The sequence below is a fragment of the Hemicordylus capensis genome, chromosome 3, assembly GCF_027244095.1.
Source record: "Hemicordylus capensis ecotype Gifberg chromosome 3, rHemCap1.1.pri, whole genome shotgun sequence".
Taxonomy (NCBI): Eukaryota; Metazoa; Chordata; class Lepidosauria; order Squamata; family Cordylidae; genus Hemicordylus; species Hemicordylus capensis.
The window spans coordinates 328,409,056-328,429,268 of record NC_069659.1 but is presented as its reverse complement, the minus strand read 5'-3'; the positions used below and the strand labels follow the sequence as shown (position 1 = coordinate 328,429,268).

At 45.0% G+C, this 20,213-nt stretch overlaps 1 protein-coding gene across 2 annotated transcripts in view; it reads left to right on the top strand.

The window, feature by feature from the left end:
* Window positions 1–1,338: 1,338 nt before the first annotated feature.
* LOC128352560 (NACHT, LRR and PYD domains-containing protein 1b allele 2-like) overlaps window positions 1,339–20,213 on the top strand; it is a 53,662-nt gene continuing 34,787 nt past the window's right edge. Inside the window, exons 1-3 of one of the 2 annotated variants that reach the window (XM_053313269.1) lie at window positions 1,339–1,531; window positions 15,427–15,458; window positions 18,659–18,706. In XM_053313269.1, coding sequence (XP_053169244.1) covers window positions 1,500–1,531; window positions 15,427–15,458; window positions 18,659–18,706 — 112 coding nt within the window. In that variant the 5' untranslated portion in view covers window positions 1,339–1,499. The remainder of the gene's footprint in view (window positions 1,532–15,426; window positions 15,459–18,658; window positions 18,707–20,213) is intronic. The other variant, XM_053313270.1, reaches the window with a different exon arrangement.

Below are 20,213 nucleotides of genomic sequence, written 5' to 3'. Positions count from 1 at the left end.
AGGCACAAGTGCACTAACTTGAGGACTGTCTAACCGATTTGAACAACATTCGGAACAGCTGTAGTGAGTGACACACAGGGACACCTCAATGGTGCAGTTTGTAATGATGACATCCACCCTGATCCAAGATAGTGGAAACATGAACATTTGAGGTGCAAGAGATCTACCTTGTGGACCTCGATTTGCACCAAATCTAGTCCAGATGTAGTGATAGTGAAAGGAAAGTAGTCTGATTAGTTCTTACTAGAACAACTTATTGAATTATCTTTTTACTTCATCTGTTGATAACCCTGTGAAAATTTATTTATTTATTTTCACATGTATATCCTGTTCTTCCTCTAAGGAGCCCAGTGCCGTGTCCATGGTTATGTTCATCCTCACAACAACCCTGTGGGGTAAGTTAAGCTGAGAGATGAGACTAGCCCAGAATCACCCAGTGAATTTCATAAAGTGATTAGATTGGAATTGAATAGTTGGAAAGCATTTAAATGCACAATGAATCTGTGTACCCTGCTCTCTTTATGGCAACTGAATGTGTGGGTTGCAGAAATCCTCAGGTTCTCCAGCACTATGGGAAAGAGAGGAGTGTTGGCTCCTAGAGCTTAATCCAGAGATTCTCAACATTAGGTCCCCAGACAGTGTTGGACTACAACTCCCACCATCCCCAGCCACAATGGGAGAGGAAGGTTGGTTCCCAGAACTTAATCCAGGGGTTCTCAGTCTTGGGTCTCCAGATGTTGTTGCCATTGTAGCTGGGGATGATGGGAGCTGTAGTTCAACATCTGTGGCATGTCACCTGGGGTCCCACTTGAAACTGAGAAGTTTCTTGAAACTGAGAAGTGCTGGTGCTCAACTCAGGCCTGCCAGGGAGTGAAGCCACATGACCTCCAAGGCCCACTCACTAGTAGTCCCTCTGGTGGCCACCTTTCTCCAGGAGCCCCAGGTGCTTTCCTCTCCCCGGGGTTTCGCTAAGCTGTAGAAAGAAAGGCAAACCATTCGCTTATCCCGGCGGCATCTCCATCACCATGTTTGCCTCAACCTGCCCTGCTGTTGTTGTTCTCTGTCAACAGAAAGAAACAACTTATTACAGTACAACTCTACAGGGTCAAAATGATTTTGTTTTGTGGGTGGTGGTGACGATGAGAGAAATCTACGCAGAGATAGTCTCGTCTTTACTATATCGGGGCGGCGGGGGGCTACGTCATTGAAGCTCAGCTCTCTCTCCGTATCATTTGGCGCGCTTTCGATATTGGCTTCTCACATTCGCTCTGCCACCCAGTCGACGCGGCTGCCGCGCTGCCAAGTTCGCACGCGCGAGGGGTTGGGCTTCTGCTTGCCTGTGCTGCTGCCGTTGCCCTCACTTCCCTCCTCCATATGGTCTCCCCCGCTCCCGCCCCTGAGTTGTGCATCCGCCGTAGGCGCTTGCTTGCAACTGCCTCTTACTGCACAGTGTTAATAGGCAGGGAGACCCTTTCCAGAGCCTTTTTTCTCCTTCCAGGATGACCAGCGGGCAGGAGTGCCGGCAGGACAGGTGAGTCAGGCGCCCGAGCAGAGCAAGGCTGAGGGGCGGGGGCGGGGGCGAGCGCCGAGAGGATGGAGAAGGCCACGGGGTTTAGCAAGACGCCAAGTGAAAGCAAGGAGGGGATGAGAGACGGCGCACGAGCGCCCAGCAGCTGCTTGTTGCACGAAAGGTGCCCTGTCCTCCCGCCCCTGGCAGGTAGCAAAGAAGTGCAGCGCGTGTCCTCCTGAGGTACCATCCAGCAGCGCGAGGGTCAGGGGATGGAGAGAGCGCACGTTGCTCAAAGCAACAACAAAGAGCGCCATTGCTCAAATGGGCGCTGAGGAGGAGGCGGAGACGGCTGCTGAAGCTGGCATCGAGAGGCAGACTGCAGGCGAGATCTCCTGTCCCGACCTGAGCTCTCACAGCACATTAAAGGATGGGTGTCTGGGAATTCGGCAGTTTAGAAGAAGGTTTGCTAACCGAAAAAAGGTCCTTCCTTTCGTTCTCGGCGGCGGGGCCTGAACTCTTCTTCACTGGAGGGGGAATTATGTTTCCTGTCTATCTACTTTCTCTCCCTCACACTCAACTGCTTGCAGCCATTAGCCCTTTCCTAAACCAGTGCTGCTGCAGCTGCAGCTGCAGCTCCTCTCCCTCCCTGCTTTTTGCAGCAGGCAGAAATGCATGAGGTAACACACCCGCCGCATCACTGTATTTCTGTGCTAGGAAAAGCTGCACTACTACTAACTAGAAATGAAACCACTAGGCACATTGTTTCCTTTTATTCATTCTTGGACTGAAATTGATAAATGCATTGGTTAGGTGTAGGGGTGCAGACCCTCCCCCCCCCCCGCTCAAGCCTCCCTCCTTTGACTGAACTCCTCCCACAAAACCCATAACCCATATAGTTCCCCCGAAAGTGAAGTGAGGAGGTGCACCTCAAGCATTCTCTCTGTCTGTATCCCTGGATAGGAGCAGTATGGCCATAAACTCGGAATAAGGCTGGTCCAAAGATTGCTGGCGCCCCAGGCTTTGGTGCTCCTACCGGCTTCACCCACCCCACCACCTTTGCCTGTGCAGCCGGGAGCCTCTGGTTATCCAGATGGGTGGATGGGCAATCCCTAGTCATCCGAGCCGGCAGGCAATCTGTCCATATCGCCTTCCCACCCAGCCACTTGCTGTCCTTCCCGTTTTGCTGCCTTTGCCTGCCACTCCTGCCATTGCTGGCTGCTTCTGGGCAGCCAGCCTGCTGCGGTGCATTAAAATGACACCACTGTGCGATGCAGCAACATGATTATAATGCACTGCGGCAGGCCAGCTGTGGCAGGAGTGGATGGCAGAGGTGATGAGAAGAGCAGGTAGGCAGTTGGATGGGCAACAGGGATGGAGAGTGCCCTCTCAGTCACCCACCCACTTATTCACTTGGATGGCGGGGGGTGTACACATGGGCAAAGGGGGCGAGGGAGTGCAACAGCTCACCTCACAGGTTGTTGCTCCAGGCAGCCGCCTAGATCTGCCAGGTGGCATGTGGCCCAGGCTATTGGTGCCTCTCCCTGCTTGGTTCCCTAGGCAACCTCCTAGTTGATGAGCTGACTCTTTCGACTATCTGATTTACAAACATATGAAGGACTGCTTTTCCCTTCTAACTGGGCAAAGAGGCACCTTTTTAACATGGTTATTCTCTTTATTTAGCAGGGGGAGAATAACTGGCCCTATCCACCCCCAGCACAGTACTTCCAGTGGCTGTTGCTGGTGTCTGCCTTTTTTGTTTGTTTGTTTAGATTGTGAGCCCTTTGGGGACAGGGAGCCATCTTATTTATTTATTATTTCTCTATGTAAACTGCTTTGGAAACTTTTGTTGAAAAACGGTATATAAATATTATTTGTTGTTGTTTTATTTTACTTGGAAACTGGTATAGACCTATGTTCACTTTGGCTAAGCCTCCTTGCACATAGAGGACTCTTAATAAACATGCTTACGATTACTTTGCACCAGTGTGAGTTCAAATGTCACCTCAGCCATGACCTCATTGGCTGAGTTCAAACCACTGCTCTGAGTTCAAACCATCATCCACTATCTATAGCATTCGCAATATGGGGATAATACTTGCAGGACCATTATGTAACCCCTGCTAACTTGGCAAAGAGGCACCTTTTAATGTGGTGATTCTCTCTGTTTAGCAGGGGGAGAGTAACTGGCCCTATCCACCCCCAGCACAGTACCTCCAGTGACTGTTGCTGGTGTCTATCTTATGTTTATTTTAGATTGTGAGCCCTTTGGGGACAGGGATCCATCTTATTTATTTATTATTTCTCTTGTAAACTGCCCTGAGCCATTTTTGGAAGGGCTGTATAGAAATCGAATAAATAATAATAATAATAGTAATATGTTTTATGCACTTTGAGAAACTGAGCTGTGCTACATAAATGCTAAGTATTTATTATTTTGATATGGCTTTCTCTAACAGTAACTTCAGCATATTGGTATATCCATGGTATGTTCCTTTAGATAAATAATTTTGCAGCATCAAACTTGCATCTAAAGTGCTTCCTAGGCCATTCATAGTAAAAGTTGTAGCTCTGAAAAATACCAAATTGGTGTCCAAATCCTGATATAACAGCTTTTTAGCTTCCATTCTTTTGGTTTAGCTGATGATCAAGAACTAGGAGATGTTTTCCTTGAGAGAAGAGTGATACTTTCAGTGGCTGACATCCAGCCTAAATCATTCTTGAACAGTCCTGCTGAAGTTAAATAGTTCTTTAAAATAACTTGTGAATAGTACTATTGAGTAACTTAGTCTGGATGTCAACCAGTATTACACTAGGGAGATAGAAACTGAAGATGATACCTTGCTGGTCTTGCATGGAAAAGTTAGTTTACGTAAATGACACGAGAGCTTTAAAAACTCAATAAATTTGGTAAGAATTCGGGACAGTGAGGCAGTAGGAAGGCCAATAGCTCTGTGCTAAAGCACATGCTTTGCTTATTGAAAATCCTAACTCCAATCCTTGGCATCACCCATTTTAAAAACAAGGAACTGAGACAGCAGGCCTGGCAAAAACCTCTTCTAGGCTAGGTGGACTAATGGTTTGACTCTGTATGAACCAGCTTCTTACTGTATTTTCATAGGATATTTTGGTCTCTTGGATTGATCTCTTTTGATTTCTTCTCAAAGATAAATAAAGTTGGAGAAAAGCGGTGAAAAGTCACCCTGTGAGAAAAGGCTGTGAGAAAAGGCTGCTATTGGTTCCTTGACAATTAAACAAATAAATAGACATGAATAAGTCTGACTTTTGACTCTGCACTCTCCTTGTAATTTGAGTCCTGTATTTTAGAGCCCTATTTTTGAGGCAAGCTTTCAGAATTTCTGTCCAGTCAGAAAGCTTAGAAGCTTACATCTCTTTTAAACTACTGATTCTCATAAAGTAATTTGATACCATCTTTTAAAAAGATATTTCATGAATCAGAGTTAGTTCACATGAAGCATGTCAATCTCTGCTTCTGTTTGTAATACCCTGAGGACTGGCAACAAGCCACATACTCCAGTGTTATCTCATTTGCTCTGAAATATAGGTAGTCATACTAGTCTACTGCAGCAAAACCAGTAGAGTACTATGGCATTTTAAAGAGGGACAAATTGATTGTGGTGTATAGTTTCAGTTTGATTGTGGTGTATGGTTAGAGTTTACTCTGCCAGATGTGTAAAGTGGGCTGTAACTTGGTAGATTTATTATATGTAACATGCAGCTGAGGAAATATAATTTCCACTGTGTATGTGGAAAGTCCAAATAATGACACTTCTTGATGTTATCAGTTCAGTGTTAGGAGTATCTTAATGTCAACGTGTAGATTAATGCAGAGCACCAATGAATTGGTTAGCACTTTGTTCTTTTATGGCCAATTTATATGCTCAGCTGGACCAAGGGTTTTTATAGGAACAGTCAGGAGCTGTCCAAATTGTTGTAGTGCCTGAGCAAAATGCTGCTTTGCCTCACACTGGTGAGGGCCAGCTCCTTTCAGAAACCAACCCATGCAAACTGAAAGTATATAGGGGGCAGAGAGGAGGGAAGATTGCTAGTAGCCTTCTCTTCTCTCTATGAGCTTCCTTGCAAGCTTTGCAAGGGGTGTGAGGAGAGACTCTTCTTGAAAAGTTTGTAAGGGTCAGATGGGTCCCAAAGAGCTGTCTAATGGCAACAGTAGGAGACATCTGGTCACTCTGCTGTAATCACAGTGGCTGACATGGTAAGTTACTCAGTAGTTACTTTACTTAGGATTTACTCTACTCAATTTCAGTAGGACTTCCTCTAGTAAATTTAGTCATGATTGTCAGCTAGTATAAACTGGGATAAATAGACATGCATATTTCTTGCAAAAAGTTGATGGTGTTATATACATTAAAAATCCGATTTTTATTTTTGTTTTAATGGATTTTTATTAGTCCTGGCACATCTTGGGTTTCTCTTGCTACAGGCATTAGCTTTTGTGAAGAGGAACTGAGTCACTTAATTGCCGTCACTGATACTGAAAAAGATATCTAGCCACAGACGCTAGAAATCTGTCTCGCTATCATAAAAAGGAAATAGAAGAAAATATCAAATACCAAAAACCCCCTAGGAATAGTGGTGGGGTGAGGCAGAAAACCTGAGGTTGCCAGGATTCCTGTTTTTTGCACCCCCAGGCCCCAGTGAAGACAGGACATGGTTAAATGGAGTAAAATAGGGCCACTTTATTGATGACTTACAATGAGGAAAAAAGAAAATTTAGAAATAAAACTTGCAACGAGGTATCTGACTAACCAGATTGTGGGTACTCTTCCCATGTGAGACCGCCTCCTAGGGAGGGCTATCTCACCCCAGGGTGAAGGGCCGGGTGCTGATTCTGTCAGGTGCCAGGTCCTGACATCCTCTCACTGTGAGGCTTTCTGCTGAGGAAGGGAGGGCGACACAGCCCACCCCAACCCAAGCTGCAGAGCTCTGAGTAGTGAACTGAGCCACCCCCTGAGGAGGGGCCATGTCCAACCCTCCGGGCCACAAAAGCCCTGAAGCCCTGCCCCCCTTGCCTCAAATGGCCCTCCGGCTGGACAATCTACCTACCTTGCACCTGCACTCTCCTGCCACAGAAGTGGGGCAAACCTCTTTTTTGTCCCACATATCCCACCCCACTAGCGCCTCCTGAATACCACGTTGCAAGTCTTGGAGGAACAGATCGTTCCCATGATCAGACAGATGTACCTATTCGCCCCTGAACAGCAACCAGCCTGAGCCTGATGTGAGAGCCCCTCCACCCCAAACGGTGACACAGTGGACCCCCTTGGCCAGCGGCCCCTCCTGGCCCCTCCACCTCCGTTGTGGAACCATTCTGGACCGTATCTTGTTGGACCAAACCAAGCACAAGCCTGGCCACCGCGTAGCCAGCTGATGTGGGTCCTGCCCCTGCAGCAGGTATCAAGGCCTTACTCTGCAGCAAGCCGATGTCATTGCCCCCAAGGCGAATGATTAGCATATGTGTTGGCCCCAGCCAGAGGCGTATCTAAGGAAAATAGCACCTAGGGCAAGCACTGAAATTGCGCTGCCTGTCCAAACATCTGACACCCATCTTTAGGATAACTTTACCATAATATCAGCTCAAAAATACAAATCAAGCTCATTAATATTTTAATATTTCAAAAACTATTTAGCAGTGGACGTAGCCAGACCAAAAAATGCTCGAAAACTACACGTTTCAGTATGCTGGGGCTCATGAAATACCCAAATACTATGTGGAGGTATTCTTGGAAAACTAAACAGAAGTGCCTGTCTAATTCTCTACTGTGCATTGTAGCATCACTATTACATAGGTTTTAAAAATAAATGGAGAATTTGACTTTTCCCAGATACTAGGGCCTTGCAGAGGCCATTTGAGCATGTGTGGTGACCATTTTGTTTTCGGTGGCCATTAAGATTTTTTTTTTCATTTTAAAAAAATGGCGCCCCCCTTCAAGTGGTGCCCGGGGCACATGCCCTGCCTGCCCTACCCTAGATACCCTGGCCCCGGCAGTGAACCCACCCAGAAGCAGTAGGAAAAGGTTTCCCACTGTTCCACAATGCCCCTAGCCAGTCCATCTCCGCATCGCCGGTGATGCCCAACTGGGTGCCCACATTAGTCTACTGAGCCCTCTGTCAGGCTATTCAACTGGCCCAAAACACATAGCTGTGACCGTAGATGAGTGCAGGAAGAGGGGGAGGAATCCACTGGTGGTCTGCAAAAACAAAAGCAAGTTAGAACATCCATCCGGGAAGCCCCCCCTTACCCCTGAAACAGACGTATGTAGCAGTGGTAGGCAGGCAAACTCCGTGTTTGCATACATCCTCGCTGCCACCGCTTAAGAAGCTGCCCCAATCATGAAGGAGGAGAGGGGGCCATACTCTGCCGGGCTAAGGCCTACCCTCCGCAATGCCTGGGTCAAAGACAAGCAGAGTTATGTTACAAATGGAAATGACTTGTTTTGGGCTCTACAAAGGAAAGAGTGACAGGGTGCGCTTGCAAGTTGTGACCTACTGGGGCACTGTCACTGTGCTCATTAATTAATCAAGGACCTCAAGATACAACCATGCAGAGGGGCTGTTCCCCAATACGACTGTTGCTGTCATGCTGAAGGTGTGGAGCCTACCTCACGAAAGTGGGAGGAGAAAATGTCACAGCTCCCCCAAGGTGAGGAGCTGATCTCCAATCGGAGAGAAGGAGTTGCAGTGCCCCATAGGGACGCTTTCACAGTAATATAGTCTGCTGGAAGAAAGCCAGGTGCCATCGCTACATATTCACCTTTATTAAAGTTCAAAGAGCACATGGCACTGGCCAATATACAAATCTGGAAAAAAGCTTCAGAGACTAAGGTACGGCAATGTAGGCCGGCACGTGTTTGAAGGGACAGGGATTGAACATGAGACAGGGCCCCCATACACCAGAATGGAATGGTGCAGCATCAAGGAGGCTTGGCAAACAGGTTATGGGGAGAAGCCTGGAGGAATGTCTGCAATGTACAGAGTGGATTGCCACCAAAGCCTCTGAACTGTGGTCACAGGCTCCAGCACCCCTAATGTTGAACTGGTGCCACTGAAATTGGGGATGTTGTGAGCAGACACGTGAGTGGACTTGTATACCTCTCCTTCTATCTGGTGAACCAGATGTAACTCCTCTGAAGTTATGTAGCACCACTCAACTAGAGGGTCCGGGTTAGTGAACCGTGACGTGAGGCCAGTAGAAGCTATGAATGGATTCTTGCCAGTCAAAGAAAGAATGGATCCCTGCTAACTTGGCAAAGAGTTTAACGTGGTGATTCTCTTTATTTAGCAGGGGGAGAGCAACTGGCCCTATCTACCCCCAGCACAATACCTTCAGTGACTGTTGCTGGTGTCTATCTGATGTTTCTTTTTAGATTGTGAGCCCTTTGGGGACAGGGATCCATCTTATTTATTTATTGTTTCTCTGTGTAAACCACCCTGAGTCATTTTTGGAAGGGCGGTATAGAAATCAAATAAGTACCGTAAGTAAGTAAGTAAGTAAGTAAGTAAGTATCCCATGTGGTGCCCCGGTACCGGCTTACCTGCATCTGATCGTATGCCCTGAAAAGGATGCTCCTGCGCATGCCAACCCCACAAGCTAATAAATGAAGGAAAGCTGCAAAGAAGAAACCAAATCCCTGCACCAGAACAAGACGTGGACTCTTGTGGAAAATGCTCTTTACAGGATTTTCTGTGTTTAGGCTTTGGGTACTCTGCCTCAATAATTTAACTGCTGTTTTCCAATGCCACTTGATTTCTGGGGTGGGAAAGGCTAATGGAACTTATGATTCCCCTGTGACCCAGTAGGCTCAGTTGAGTGCATGGTTTGAGATTAAATAAATAAAGGCAGACCAATTAGTAAGGGTCTGAGTGAAGCACCAGCTTATTCTCACATGCCCATAAGGTAGGTCATTCTGAGAGGGGTTTGTGGCTGAATAAGGGTTTGAATCCAGTGTCCCCCTACAGCCGGTGGTATCACACCATCTGGATTTGCACCCTACATCTAATTATCTGTAGGCAACCAGATTTAGGCATAAATGAAATGAATGTAAATAAGTGAGCACACTGACTGGGGGGCAGCCTTAATATTGGGGGCATCCTGAATGCATCGACTGAAGGCATTCCCTCTTGATTACACTTGGGTGCATCGACCTATCAACTGCCATTGGTGGGGCCTTTCCCCACTCTGTGGGGGCTCTCAGTTGATTAAAGGATCACAGAAAGTGTATAGATTCAGTCTATCACTGTCACTGCCATATACCAGGGCAAGAAGTGGCCTGTGTGAATAGGAATATTATTCAAGGAAGTCATTCTATATTAGTGTTGCTGTGACAGGGGCCTCAACAAGATCACTGTATTTAGTTTGGAAGCACTGTAATTAAAGGGAGACAAACAAATCAGGGAAGGTTCAAAGGGAAAACATTAAAAATGCACAAAAGACCCTGAAAAATCAGAATCACTGCAAGACATTCCCATGGCTAATCCCATGTGTGGCAGCTCTTGCTAGAGTTCAGAGAGCTGCCGGATAGCCACAGGACAGGCCAGAGAAAGAATATGGCAGCGGTGGCGGCGGCCAGCAGGCCGAAGAAAATGGTGGCAGGTGGCCGAGTGGCAGTGACTGGTAGTTGGCTGGCTGGCCGGCAGGCGAGCAACCAGAAAGTGGGAGCGGCGCAAAAGAAGGAGTTGAGGGTGAGCGGCAGGTGGGGAACAAGAAGAAGAAGGCGGTTGCAGGCCGGCGGGGGGAGAAGAAGACAGGCAGGAGAGAGAAGATGGGCAGGGGCAGGCAGGCAGGCAAAAAAGCGGGGGTAGGGGGGAGAAGGCGGTGGCGGTGAACTAGGGGCACAGATGCTCTGCGCCGGATCAGCTAGTTGTTGTTTTTATTTTTATTTTAAGAAGAAAAACCACTTCAGAGGAAAAAATGGTTCTATTATTAATTACAAGATCTAGAAGTTGGGGTAAGCAGCAAAATGGCCAAATTCGTAGATGACACTAAACTATTTAGGGTAGTGAAATCCAAAACAGATTGTGAGGAGCTCCAAAAGGATCTCTCCAAACTGGTTGAGTGGGTGACAAAATGGCAAATGTGGTTCAATGTAAGCAAGTATAAAGTGATGCATATTGGGGCAAAAAAACCCCAACTTCACATATACACTGATGGAACCTGAGCTATCATTGACTGACCAGGGGAGAGATCTTGGGGTTGTGGTGGGCAGCTTGTTGAAAGGGTTGACTCATTGTGCAGCAGCTGTGAAAAAGGCCAATTCTATGCTAGGGATCATTAAGAAGGGGATTGACTTTAAGAATGCTAGTATTATAATGCCCTTATACAAATCTATGGTGCGACCACATTAGAGTACAGCATACAGTTCGGTCACCATATCTTAAGAAGGATATTGTAGAACTGAAAAATGTGCGGAAGAGGGCAACTGAGATGATCAGGGGCCTGAAGCACCTTCCTTATGAGGCAAGGCTACAGCATCTGGGGCTTTTCATTTTGGGAAAGAGGCGACTAAGGGGAGACATGATCAAAGTGTATAAAATTATGCATGGAGTAGAGAGTGTAGACAGAGAAATTTTTCTCCCTTTCTCACCATACCAGAACCAGGGGTCATCCCATGAAACTGAAAGTTAGGAAATTTAGGACCAACAAAAGGAAGTACTTCTTCACAAAATGCATAATTAATCTATGGAATTCTTTGCCACGGGATGTGGTGATGGGCACTAGTTTGGATGGCTTTAAAAGTGGCTTAGACAAATTCATGGAGAACAGATCTATCAATGGCTGCTAGTCTGGTGGCTATAGGACACCTTCAGCCTCAGAGGCAAGATGCCTCTCAATACCAGTTGCAGGTGATCAACAGCAAGACAGAGCATATGCCCTCAGCTCTTGCTTGTGGGCTTCCCAGAGGCATCTGGTGGGCCACTGTGCGGAACAGGGAGCTGGACCAGATAGGCCTTGGACCTGATCCAGCAGGGCTGTTCTTATGTTCTTATCTACATGAGCCACATTGTTAGCAGTTTAAACCTGTACTTCATGTCTCTATAGCAATGGTTGTTGAAGTGTGAGTCTTTTGCCATGACCAACTTAAAGCACATGCAGGGGTAGAATAATTGAATAAGGGGGACAAATGTCCCAGGGCCATGAGGAGAGAGATGCTGGGAGACATCCTCCTCTTTGTTTTCCCCTCTGGTCTCTCTGACTGTTTCCTAAATGAAAGGGCATGCCAAGAATATTTCCTTTTTTACTTATGCCCTGCAGCTAAGACTAGGGGATGGGGGTGGAGAGAAGACAGAGGGCTCAGGGGCCCACATGTTGTTCTCATCTTTTCCCAGGGCCCACTTCAACCTTGCTATGCCCCTGAGCACAAGTACTGACTACTACCAGAATGTGGTTGGGAGAGTTTCATATTTGAATCCATTCCCATATCAGAAATGTTCTGTATGTGAGAAGGCTAGGGCAGAGTCCCTTTCCCGATGTTCTAGTTTGACAAAAGGCAAGGGATTTACTTTTAACATATGGGGTAGGCATTTGGACATTTGATCTTCTACCTCCATTCTGAAAATGTTAGTACTAACTTGAAGATGTTTCTGAAACTACCATTAGTACAAAATACATCAGTGAGTTTACTAACTAGGACTGGTTGTGAATATGGTTGAACATGTTTTGTCAGTCTTAAAACAGCTGCACTGGCCTCCAGTGCATTTCCGGATCCAATTAACTTTTAAAAACTCTGCGTCACATCCGCTTGAGATCAGGAGATCCAGGGACTGCCTCCTCCCACATAACCTGTCAGAGTATTAAGAACTTTATTAGAGACCCCATCATTGTAAGAGGTGAGATGGATAGCAAACCAGGACAAAGCCTTTTCTAGCATGGCACCCTGTCTTTGGAATAATTTTCCCAGGGAGGCTTGCTTCTCTAATGGTGCTGACTCTCCTTTCAGCATCAAGCAAAGACTCTTTTGTTTGCCCAGGCTTTTTAGTGTTGTTTTAGCTTGACTGATGGTTTTATCTATCAGCTTGATGGTTTTAAACCATCAAGCGTAAGCGGGATTTAAATTAGCTTGCTTCATGTCTGTCTTTTTTCTTTCCTTGTGATGACTGCATTTTTTATATTTTCATTTAGAAATTTGGGTTAGTGAAACCTAAAGGACTACCTCTCCCCGGATGAGCTGGCCCACTCACTAAAGTCATATAGACTCTCCTCCATGTTTCTCTGCTATATAAAGTACTGCTGGAAGGCATGCAGGAGAGGACCTTTTCTGTGGCAGGACCCAGAATATGGAACTCCATGCTCTTGGAAATCCTCCTAGCCCCTCTTAATAATGCTTTCAACGCCTCCTGAAACTTATTTGTTCAGACTGGCTTTTAATCTCATTTGATAGCTTTTGGGTCTATTCTCCCATTTCTGATTTTAAAGCTACTGTCGTTATCTGTCTTTGTTGTTAGTTTCTGTGTTTTTATTATTGTGTTAGTTTTTTTAATAATTCTGTGCACCACCTGCTTGAACACTTTTGAAACTTTTCTTTTTTACACTTTGTTTCAAATGAAAGGGCAAAAGGTGTATCTTCACTGGCATTCTTGCATACACAGTTGTACATTAGTTTAGCATCACTGTAGAAATATCTTGTGGGATTTGTATTGTGAGTTGAACCAGAAGAGTCAAATAACATTCTTTTCTGTGCACTTAAGAACATAAGATCAGCCCTTCTGGATCAGGCCCAAGGCCATCTAGTCCAGCATCCTGTTTCATACAGAGGCCCAACAGATGCTGCTGAAAGCCTAGAGGCAGGAGCTGAGGGCATGCCCTCTCTCCTGCTATTACTCCCTGCACCTGGTATTCAGAGGCATCCTGCCTTTGAGGATGCAGGTGGCCCATAGCCCTCCGACTAATAGCTGTTGATAGACCTCTCCTCCATGAAGTTATCCAAACCCCTCTTAAAGCCATCCAAACTAGTAGCCAACACCACATCTTGTGGCAAAGAATTCCACAAGTTGATTATGCCTTGTGTGAAAAAGTACCTCCGTTTGTTGGACCTAAATTTCTTGGCAATCAATTTTCTGGGATGAACCCTGGTTCTAGTGTTATGTGAGAGGGAGAAGAATTTCTCTCTATCCACTTTCTCCACACCATGCATGATTTTATAGACCTCTATCATGTCTTCCCACAGTCATCTTTTTTCTAAACTAAAAAGCCGCAGGTGTTGTAGCCTAGCCTCATAAGAAAGGTGCTCTAGGCCCCTGATCATCTTGGTTGCCCTCTTCTGCACCTTTTCCAGTTCCACAATGTCCTTTTTAGATGTAATGACCAGAATTGTACTCAGTACTCCAGGTGTGGCCACACCATAGTTTTGTATAAGAGCATTCTAATATTAGCAGTTTTATTTTCAATCTCCTTTCTAATGATCTCTAGTATGGAATTGGCCTTTTTCACAGCAACTGCACATTGAGTCGACGCTTTCAATGAGCTGCCCACCACGACCCCAAGATCCCTCTCCTGGTCACTGACAGCTCAGATCCCATCAGCGTATACTTGAAGTTGTGGTTTTTCATCCCATTGTGTATCACTTTATGCTTGCCAACATTGAAGCGCATTTGCCATTTTGTCGCCCACTCCCAAAGTTCGGAGAGATCCTTTTGGAGCTCTTCGCAATCTGTTTTGGATTTCACTACCCGAAAGATCTTGGTATCATCTGCAAATTTGGCCACCTCGCTGCTTACCCCTACTTCTAGATCATTTATGAATAAATTAAAAAGCACCAGTCCCAGTACAGATCCCTGGGGGACCCCACTTCTTGCTTCCGTCCATTGTGAAAACTCTCCATTTATACCTACCCTCTGTTTCCTTTCCTTCAACCATTTATCAATCCACACATGTACTTGTCTCCTTATGCCATGACTGCTAACTTGTGATCCTGGACTTAATGATTGCAGATATCATATCATAATAATTCTGAATTATTCTGTGTCTTTTTATTCTTTCATTAATTCACTTCTTTCTCTCCAGGTTGGATGAGAAAAGGGCAGCATATTGTTGTAGCTGGGGCCAGACATCGTGTTGGTGGTATACATTGAGGCTATTCTCACCACCCGCTGAAACTAGGCTAAGGGAGCCCAGCCTAGTTTTGGCGGGTCGTGTGCTGCAATGGGAGCTGTGTGGCTCCTGGCTTCAAGTCCGCTAAAATGCCATCCCGCAAATGAGGTTAGCGGAGTATGTGGTCCCCTAACCCCGTTCCACTGTTCATGTGTCGCCACAATGTGACTCCGCACCATGGCAACTCACAAGTAGTCCCCCAACTGGGAGGCTACAACAAGCCTCCCAGCATTGGGGGGGCTCTTCAGATTGCCCTGCGCACTTGCGCGGGACATTCTGGGATGTCTGGGGGCCAGAGGGCCCCGATCCCCACCTCCCCAACTGGCTCCGTGATGAAGCCAGTAATCATGTGGGTGGCTGATCCAGCCTCCCAGGGCGCTGCTCTCCCTGCAGACCCCCTTATGGCACTTCACACTGCTCATGTGAAGGGCCTTATTAATTTTCCCAATCAGCAGGAGTTGCATAAAGCCTATTGTTGATTCTGCTAAGCATTGACTGCCTGATGCTAGTACAGACTGCAGATTGCGGAAGGGATGGCGGAGACGTTCAGACCGAGATATGGTAATCTATACATTCTAAACAAATGTCTCATTTATGGTGTTCTGCAGTTAAATTGTTCATCACAGTCTGGCTTTGTGTGATAGACAACACACTAATAGTGCAAATTTATGAATGAATAGTTCATTTTTTATTTTTTTGACAATTCAATAGCAATGACTTAAGACTATAACATTGCTACAGGGTAGCAAGTCTTTTCTATAATAACAAAAAAACCCCTTGTTTTGTCTTTCAGTGAATCTGAAGTTTCAGCTTTGGAATATAAAGGTATCGGTTTTTATAGCATACCATATTTTAAAGGATTGCCATGGTTTTCACTAATTGTGTTTTAGACTATAAACTTTTATTTGTATTCCAGATGTATAGAGAAACCATAGTTTCTTTTGGGTTTCCTGCCTTTATTTCCTTGCCTTCCCTGAGAACCCAAGGAGTTCCATATACATTAATTATATCTAGACTGGACTATTGCAGTGCTCTCCATGTGGGACTGCCTTTAAATATAGTTTAGAAACTGCAGCTGCTGCAGTATGCTGGCTGGAGTTTGGCATATGCCCATTTTGTATCCATCTAACTGGTTTTCTGTTGATGTAGTGCTGGCCTTAAGGCCCTAAACATTCTGGGCCAAAGTTACCTGAAGGACCACCTTTATCCATGTGAACTTTCCCATGCCCTCAGCTGGTTTTAAAGGGCATGCTCTTGGGCCTACCATCCTAGACTATGTGGTTGGTGGGCATCTGGTGCAGGGCTTTTTTTTTTCTTCTTCTCCCCCCGCCCCCGGTGGCTGAAATATTTCACATTTGAACCATGGAATGTCTCTACTGGGGAGATTTGGCAAGCTCCCTTTCCCCCAGCCTTTAGGTGGACTGTTTATTTCAGCAAGAATTTGGAATCTAACTTTACTGCTGCATTTTTAGTTCTTCATTGTTGAATGGCTGCAGAACTGATTGCTTTAATTAATCTGTTTTAAACATTTTACCATCATTTTAGTATATTGTACACCACTCATACCACCTTAAGTGGTGCAGCAGGGAAATGCTTGACTAACAAGCAGAAGGCTGCCAGTTCGAATCCCCGCTGGTACTATATCAGGCAGCAGTGATATAGGAAGATGCTGGAAGGCATCATCTCATACTGCGTGGGAGGAGGCAATGGTAACCCCCTTCTGTATTCTACCAAAGGAAACCACAGGGCTCTGTGGGCGCCAGGAGTCGAAATCGACTTGATGGCACACTTTACACCACTCATAGAAAAGTGGTAAGCAACATGACATAAATAAATATCCCAAACTGTGGCCTTTGAAGACAGAGCAATATCCAAGTAACATTTGTCAGTTCAGATGCAATGACAAATTAGTTTTCTCTAATTGTAATTTGCAATCCAGGTTCAAAATTTGATTTCAGATCCTGACTTGGCACTCACAGCCCAGTGTCTGTCAGATGGTGATGATTCAGGCATCACCATAGTCTGTCACTTTGTCTGAAACATCTTTTGTTCTCTGGCTGGCCTTGAGAAAACCCTAATTCCTCCATGTGTAACATAGTAATAGAAGAGACTTACAATTTGAAACCCTATGATATTAAGGGGGAAAAGGGGCATAGTCTCTTATACAAAAGAACTTTTAGAGTCAAATTTGTTATTTCAAGATGATTATGGGAGAGTATTGGTGGTAGTAACAAAGGTTGGAGATTCAAAGTACATAGCAGTGGGCATACAGTATATGCCTCCAATGAGGCAAAAGTAGAATTTTGTTGAAAATTGGAAAAACAAACAACAGAAACAGATAGGCATCAGATTATATTAATGGGAGACTTTTTTTTTTTGAACTGTTTTAATGTAGGCTGTAGAGATATAACAGATTTGAGGAAAAATTGATGGGAAATTATCAAGAGTTTTGCTTCAACATGATTGAGCACTTTGGTTTATATGATATATGGTGAATCAAATAGATGCGAGGGAGTAGACCTTTTATTTCTTATTTTTATTTTTTAGATAGACATAAAACGTATAAGAGAATAGAAGATATGGGCCAATGTAGATGTGTTGATAATAATTAATAGATAACGTTTTATGAACTACTGGGGAGAGAATGTTTAACCTTTAGGCAAGATCTTGATTATTGATAACAACACTTGTTCCAAGGATGAGATGGAAGTCCTTATAGTGTGTGTTTGTGAGTGTTTGTGTTATTTGTGTTTGTCTTTCGATGTTGTCAAAATTCAATAAAAAGTATGTGCAAAAAAACCACATAGTAATAGAAGAGACTTATCTTGGGCATTTTCACACAGTACATTTAAAGTAGTTCTTGTTTTGCTTGATAATGTGAATTGTAAAATGTGCATTGATTAGAATGATCATTCCTATTGCAAATTGCTGTTCTTAACTTTCCATTAACAATAACATAGCAGGGATCAAGGGGGAGGGGGGAATGTTATTTAGCGCTCACATTTCAAAATAGGTCTCAGGATATTGTGAGGATAAATAGGATAACAAAATTCTGTGACATGTACTGGTTGAAGCATAGTTTATAGTCAAGCAAGGCTGTCCTTAGGAGGGTGTGGGGCGGGGGTCAGCAGCACTCCCCCTCAGCCACACTTCTCCTTTATTGCCACTTCCTCACCCATCACCCTGCTGGATACTCAGCAGGGCGCTCCCCATCAGCTGCACCCCGCCTGTGCTCCCCATCAGCCGCTGCTCCTTGCCCACCTTCCCTGTTCAGTGAAATGAAATTAAAGGAGTGCTTCTGTAGAGGAAATTTCCCTAGTAGCTTTAGGGTTAATTAAGTCCATAGTGCTAAAGCGTTCAATCAGCTTCTTCCTCTGAGCAAAGAGAGAGGCAATCGAACTTCCCAGCCCTGGGCAAACTGGATACTAAATGAGAGGCCTGTATGCACCCTGATTAAACATTAGGGCGCATACGTGCTTCTCATTTAGGATACAGTTCATGGGGTGCTGGGAGGTTCGTTTGCTGCTCTCCTCGTTGGAAGGAGGAGGGAGGTGATCCAACTTCTTAGTGTTGCAGTACTAGATACTCAGTAGTGCAGCTATAAGGAGTTTGATTGCTTGATAGTGTAGAAATGTGATGTCCTCTGTGATGTCATGCAAGTGTCATTACTTGGTTCTTTTGCACTGCAACAGGACAGATGGCAAATAGCAGCACCAGTGGTTGCTGCCATGTAATCCTGGGTTCAGAGGGTAGAGTCACACATTGTGTGTGCTCATTTGAATCAAACTCCTATTCAGTCAAAACTGCAAGAGGTGCCCCACCTCCTGTACCTACAAGATAGAGGGGTGGGACACAGTGGCATTTGGGAAATCTCTTCAGGTGCCCAAAGATCCCTAGGAATAATTATTCACAGTCTTATAAAGTTGGTCCACAAAGTTGGTCCACAAATCTTTATGTGTTCTAAACATAATGTTCTCTTGTTTTTAGAAAAAAAAAATATTATTTAATACTTTCCCACAAAACAGATAATGACAACTCTAAAGATGAAGATTTTTCTCAAGAAAATCAATTGGGTAAATATTATTTATTTATTTATTTGATTTCTATACCGCCCTTCCAAAAATGGCTCAGGGCAGTTTACACAGAGAAATAACAAATAAATAAGATGGATTTCTGTCCCCAAAGGGCTCACAATCTAAAAAGAAACACAAGATAGACACCAGCAACAGTCACTGGAGGTACTGTGCTGGGGGTGGATAGGGCCAGTTACTCTCCCCCTGCTCAATAAAGAGAATCACCATGTTCAAAGGTGCCTCTTTGCCCAGTTAGCAGGGGCAAGTATTAGCTTATTGGTAAAGAAACATTCAAAACACACATTTTATTGAAAGGCTGTTGAAAACTTCTATCAATTAATCTAAAGAGGCACATTATTTTAGCTTTGAAATGTTATGTCTTGGTGGTTTCTAAACTTTGTACAGCTAGATTATTTGTTGTTTTCTAGCCAAGGCATTGGTGGTTATTAGGTCCATTACCTGATTGATTGATTGGTTGGTTGATTATTTATTTAACACATTTGTATACTGCCCAAAACTTGCATCTCTGGGTGGTTTACAATAAAACTTTACACATTAAAATAAAATTAAAATGTTAAAACATTAAAATAATTTAAAATTTAACACAATGTTAAAAACTATAAAAACTGCAAATCTCATTAAAAGCCTGGGTGAACAAATGTTTCTCAACTGCCTTTTTAAAAAGAGGTGGGGAGGGTCTTATTTCAGTAGGGAGTGCATAAGTCTTGGGCAGCAATAGAGAACGTCCATCCCTGAGTAGCCACCAGATGAGCAGGTGGCAACTGCAGATGAACCTCTCCGGATGGTCTCAGTGGACAGTGGGGCTCATGGCAAAGAAGACGTTCTCTTAAATACCCAGGGCCTAAGCTGTTTAGGGCTTTATCCATTATAATCAGCGCCTTGTATTTTGCCCAGCAATTTATCGGCAGTCAGTGAAGTTCTTTCAATACAGGAATAATATGCTCTCTTCAAGACGACCCAGAGACCAACCTGGCTGCCGTATTCTGTACCAACTGCAGTTTCCAGACTTTCCAGTTTCCAGGGTTGAAGCTGTAATGTGTGTGGGTTTGTCTGGAGATGGGGAGCCAGGGAGTGCCTTCGTTGAAGGTGGGGCAGCTATTCCTGTGGGGGTGGGGAATAGAAGAAGAAATGCTGGCAGGTCAGCAGGCTGTTCCAGGGGAAGGGTGGTCAGAAATCTAATAGCTGTCCCCCTTTCCGGCTGTCCTGCCAGCTCTTTGACCTCAGGGAGCACTGCCAACATCCCACATAACCTTACCTTGCTCCTCTGCAATGCCAGGTTGATCCAAAATAAATCAAAACCCATCCATGATTTGATCATGGATGAAGGGGCCGACCTGATGTGTATTACTGAGACTTGGTTGGGGGAGGCTAGTGGTCCAGTTTGGTCCCAGCTTCTCCCGCCAGGATATGCTGTAGAGGAGCAGGTGAGGGGACGTGGGCGGGGAGGTGGAGTGGCTGTGGTCTATAAGGATAACATCTCCCTTAC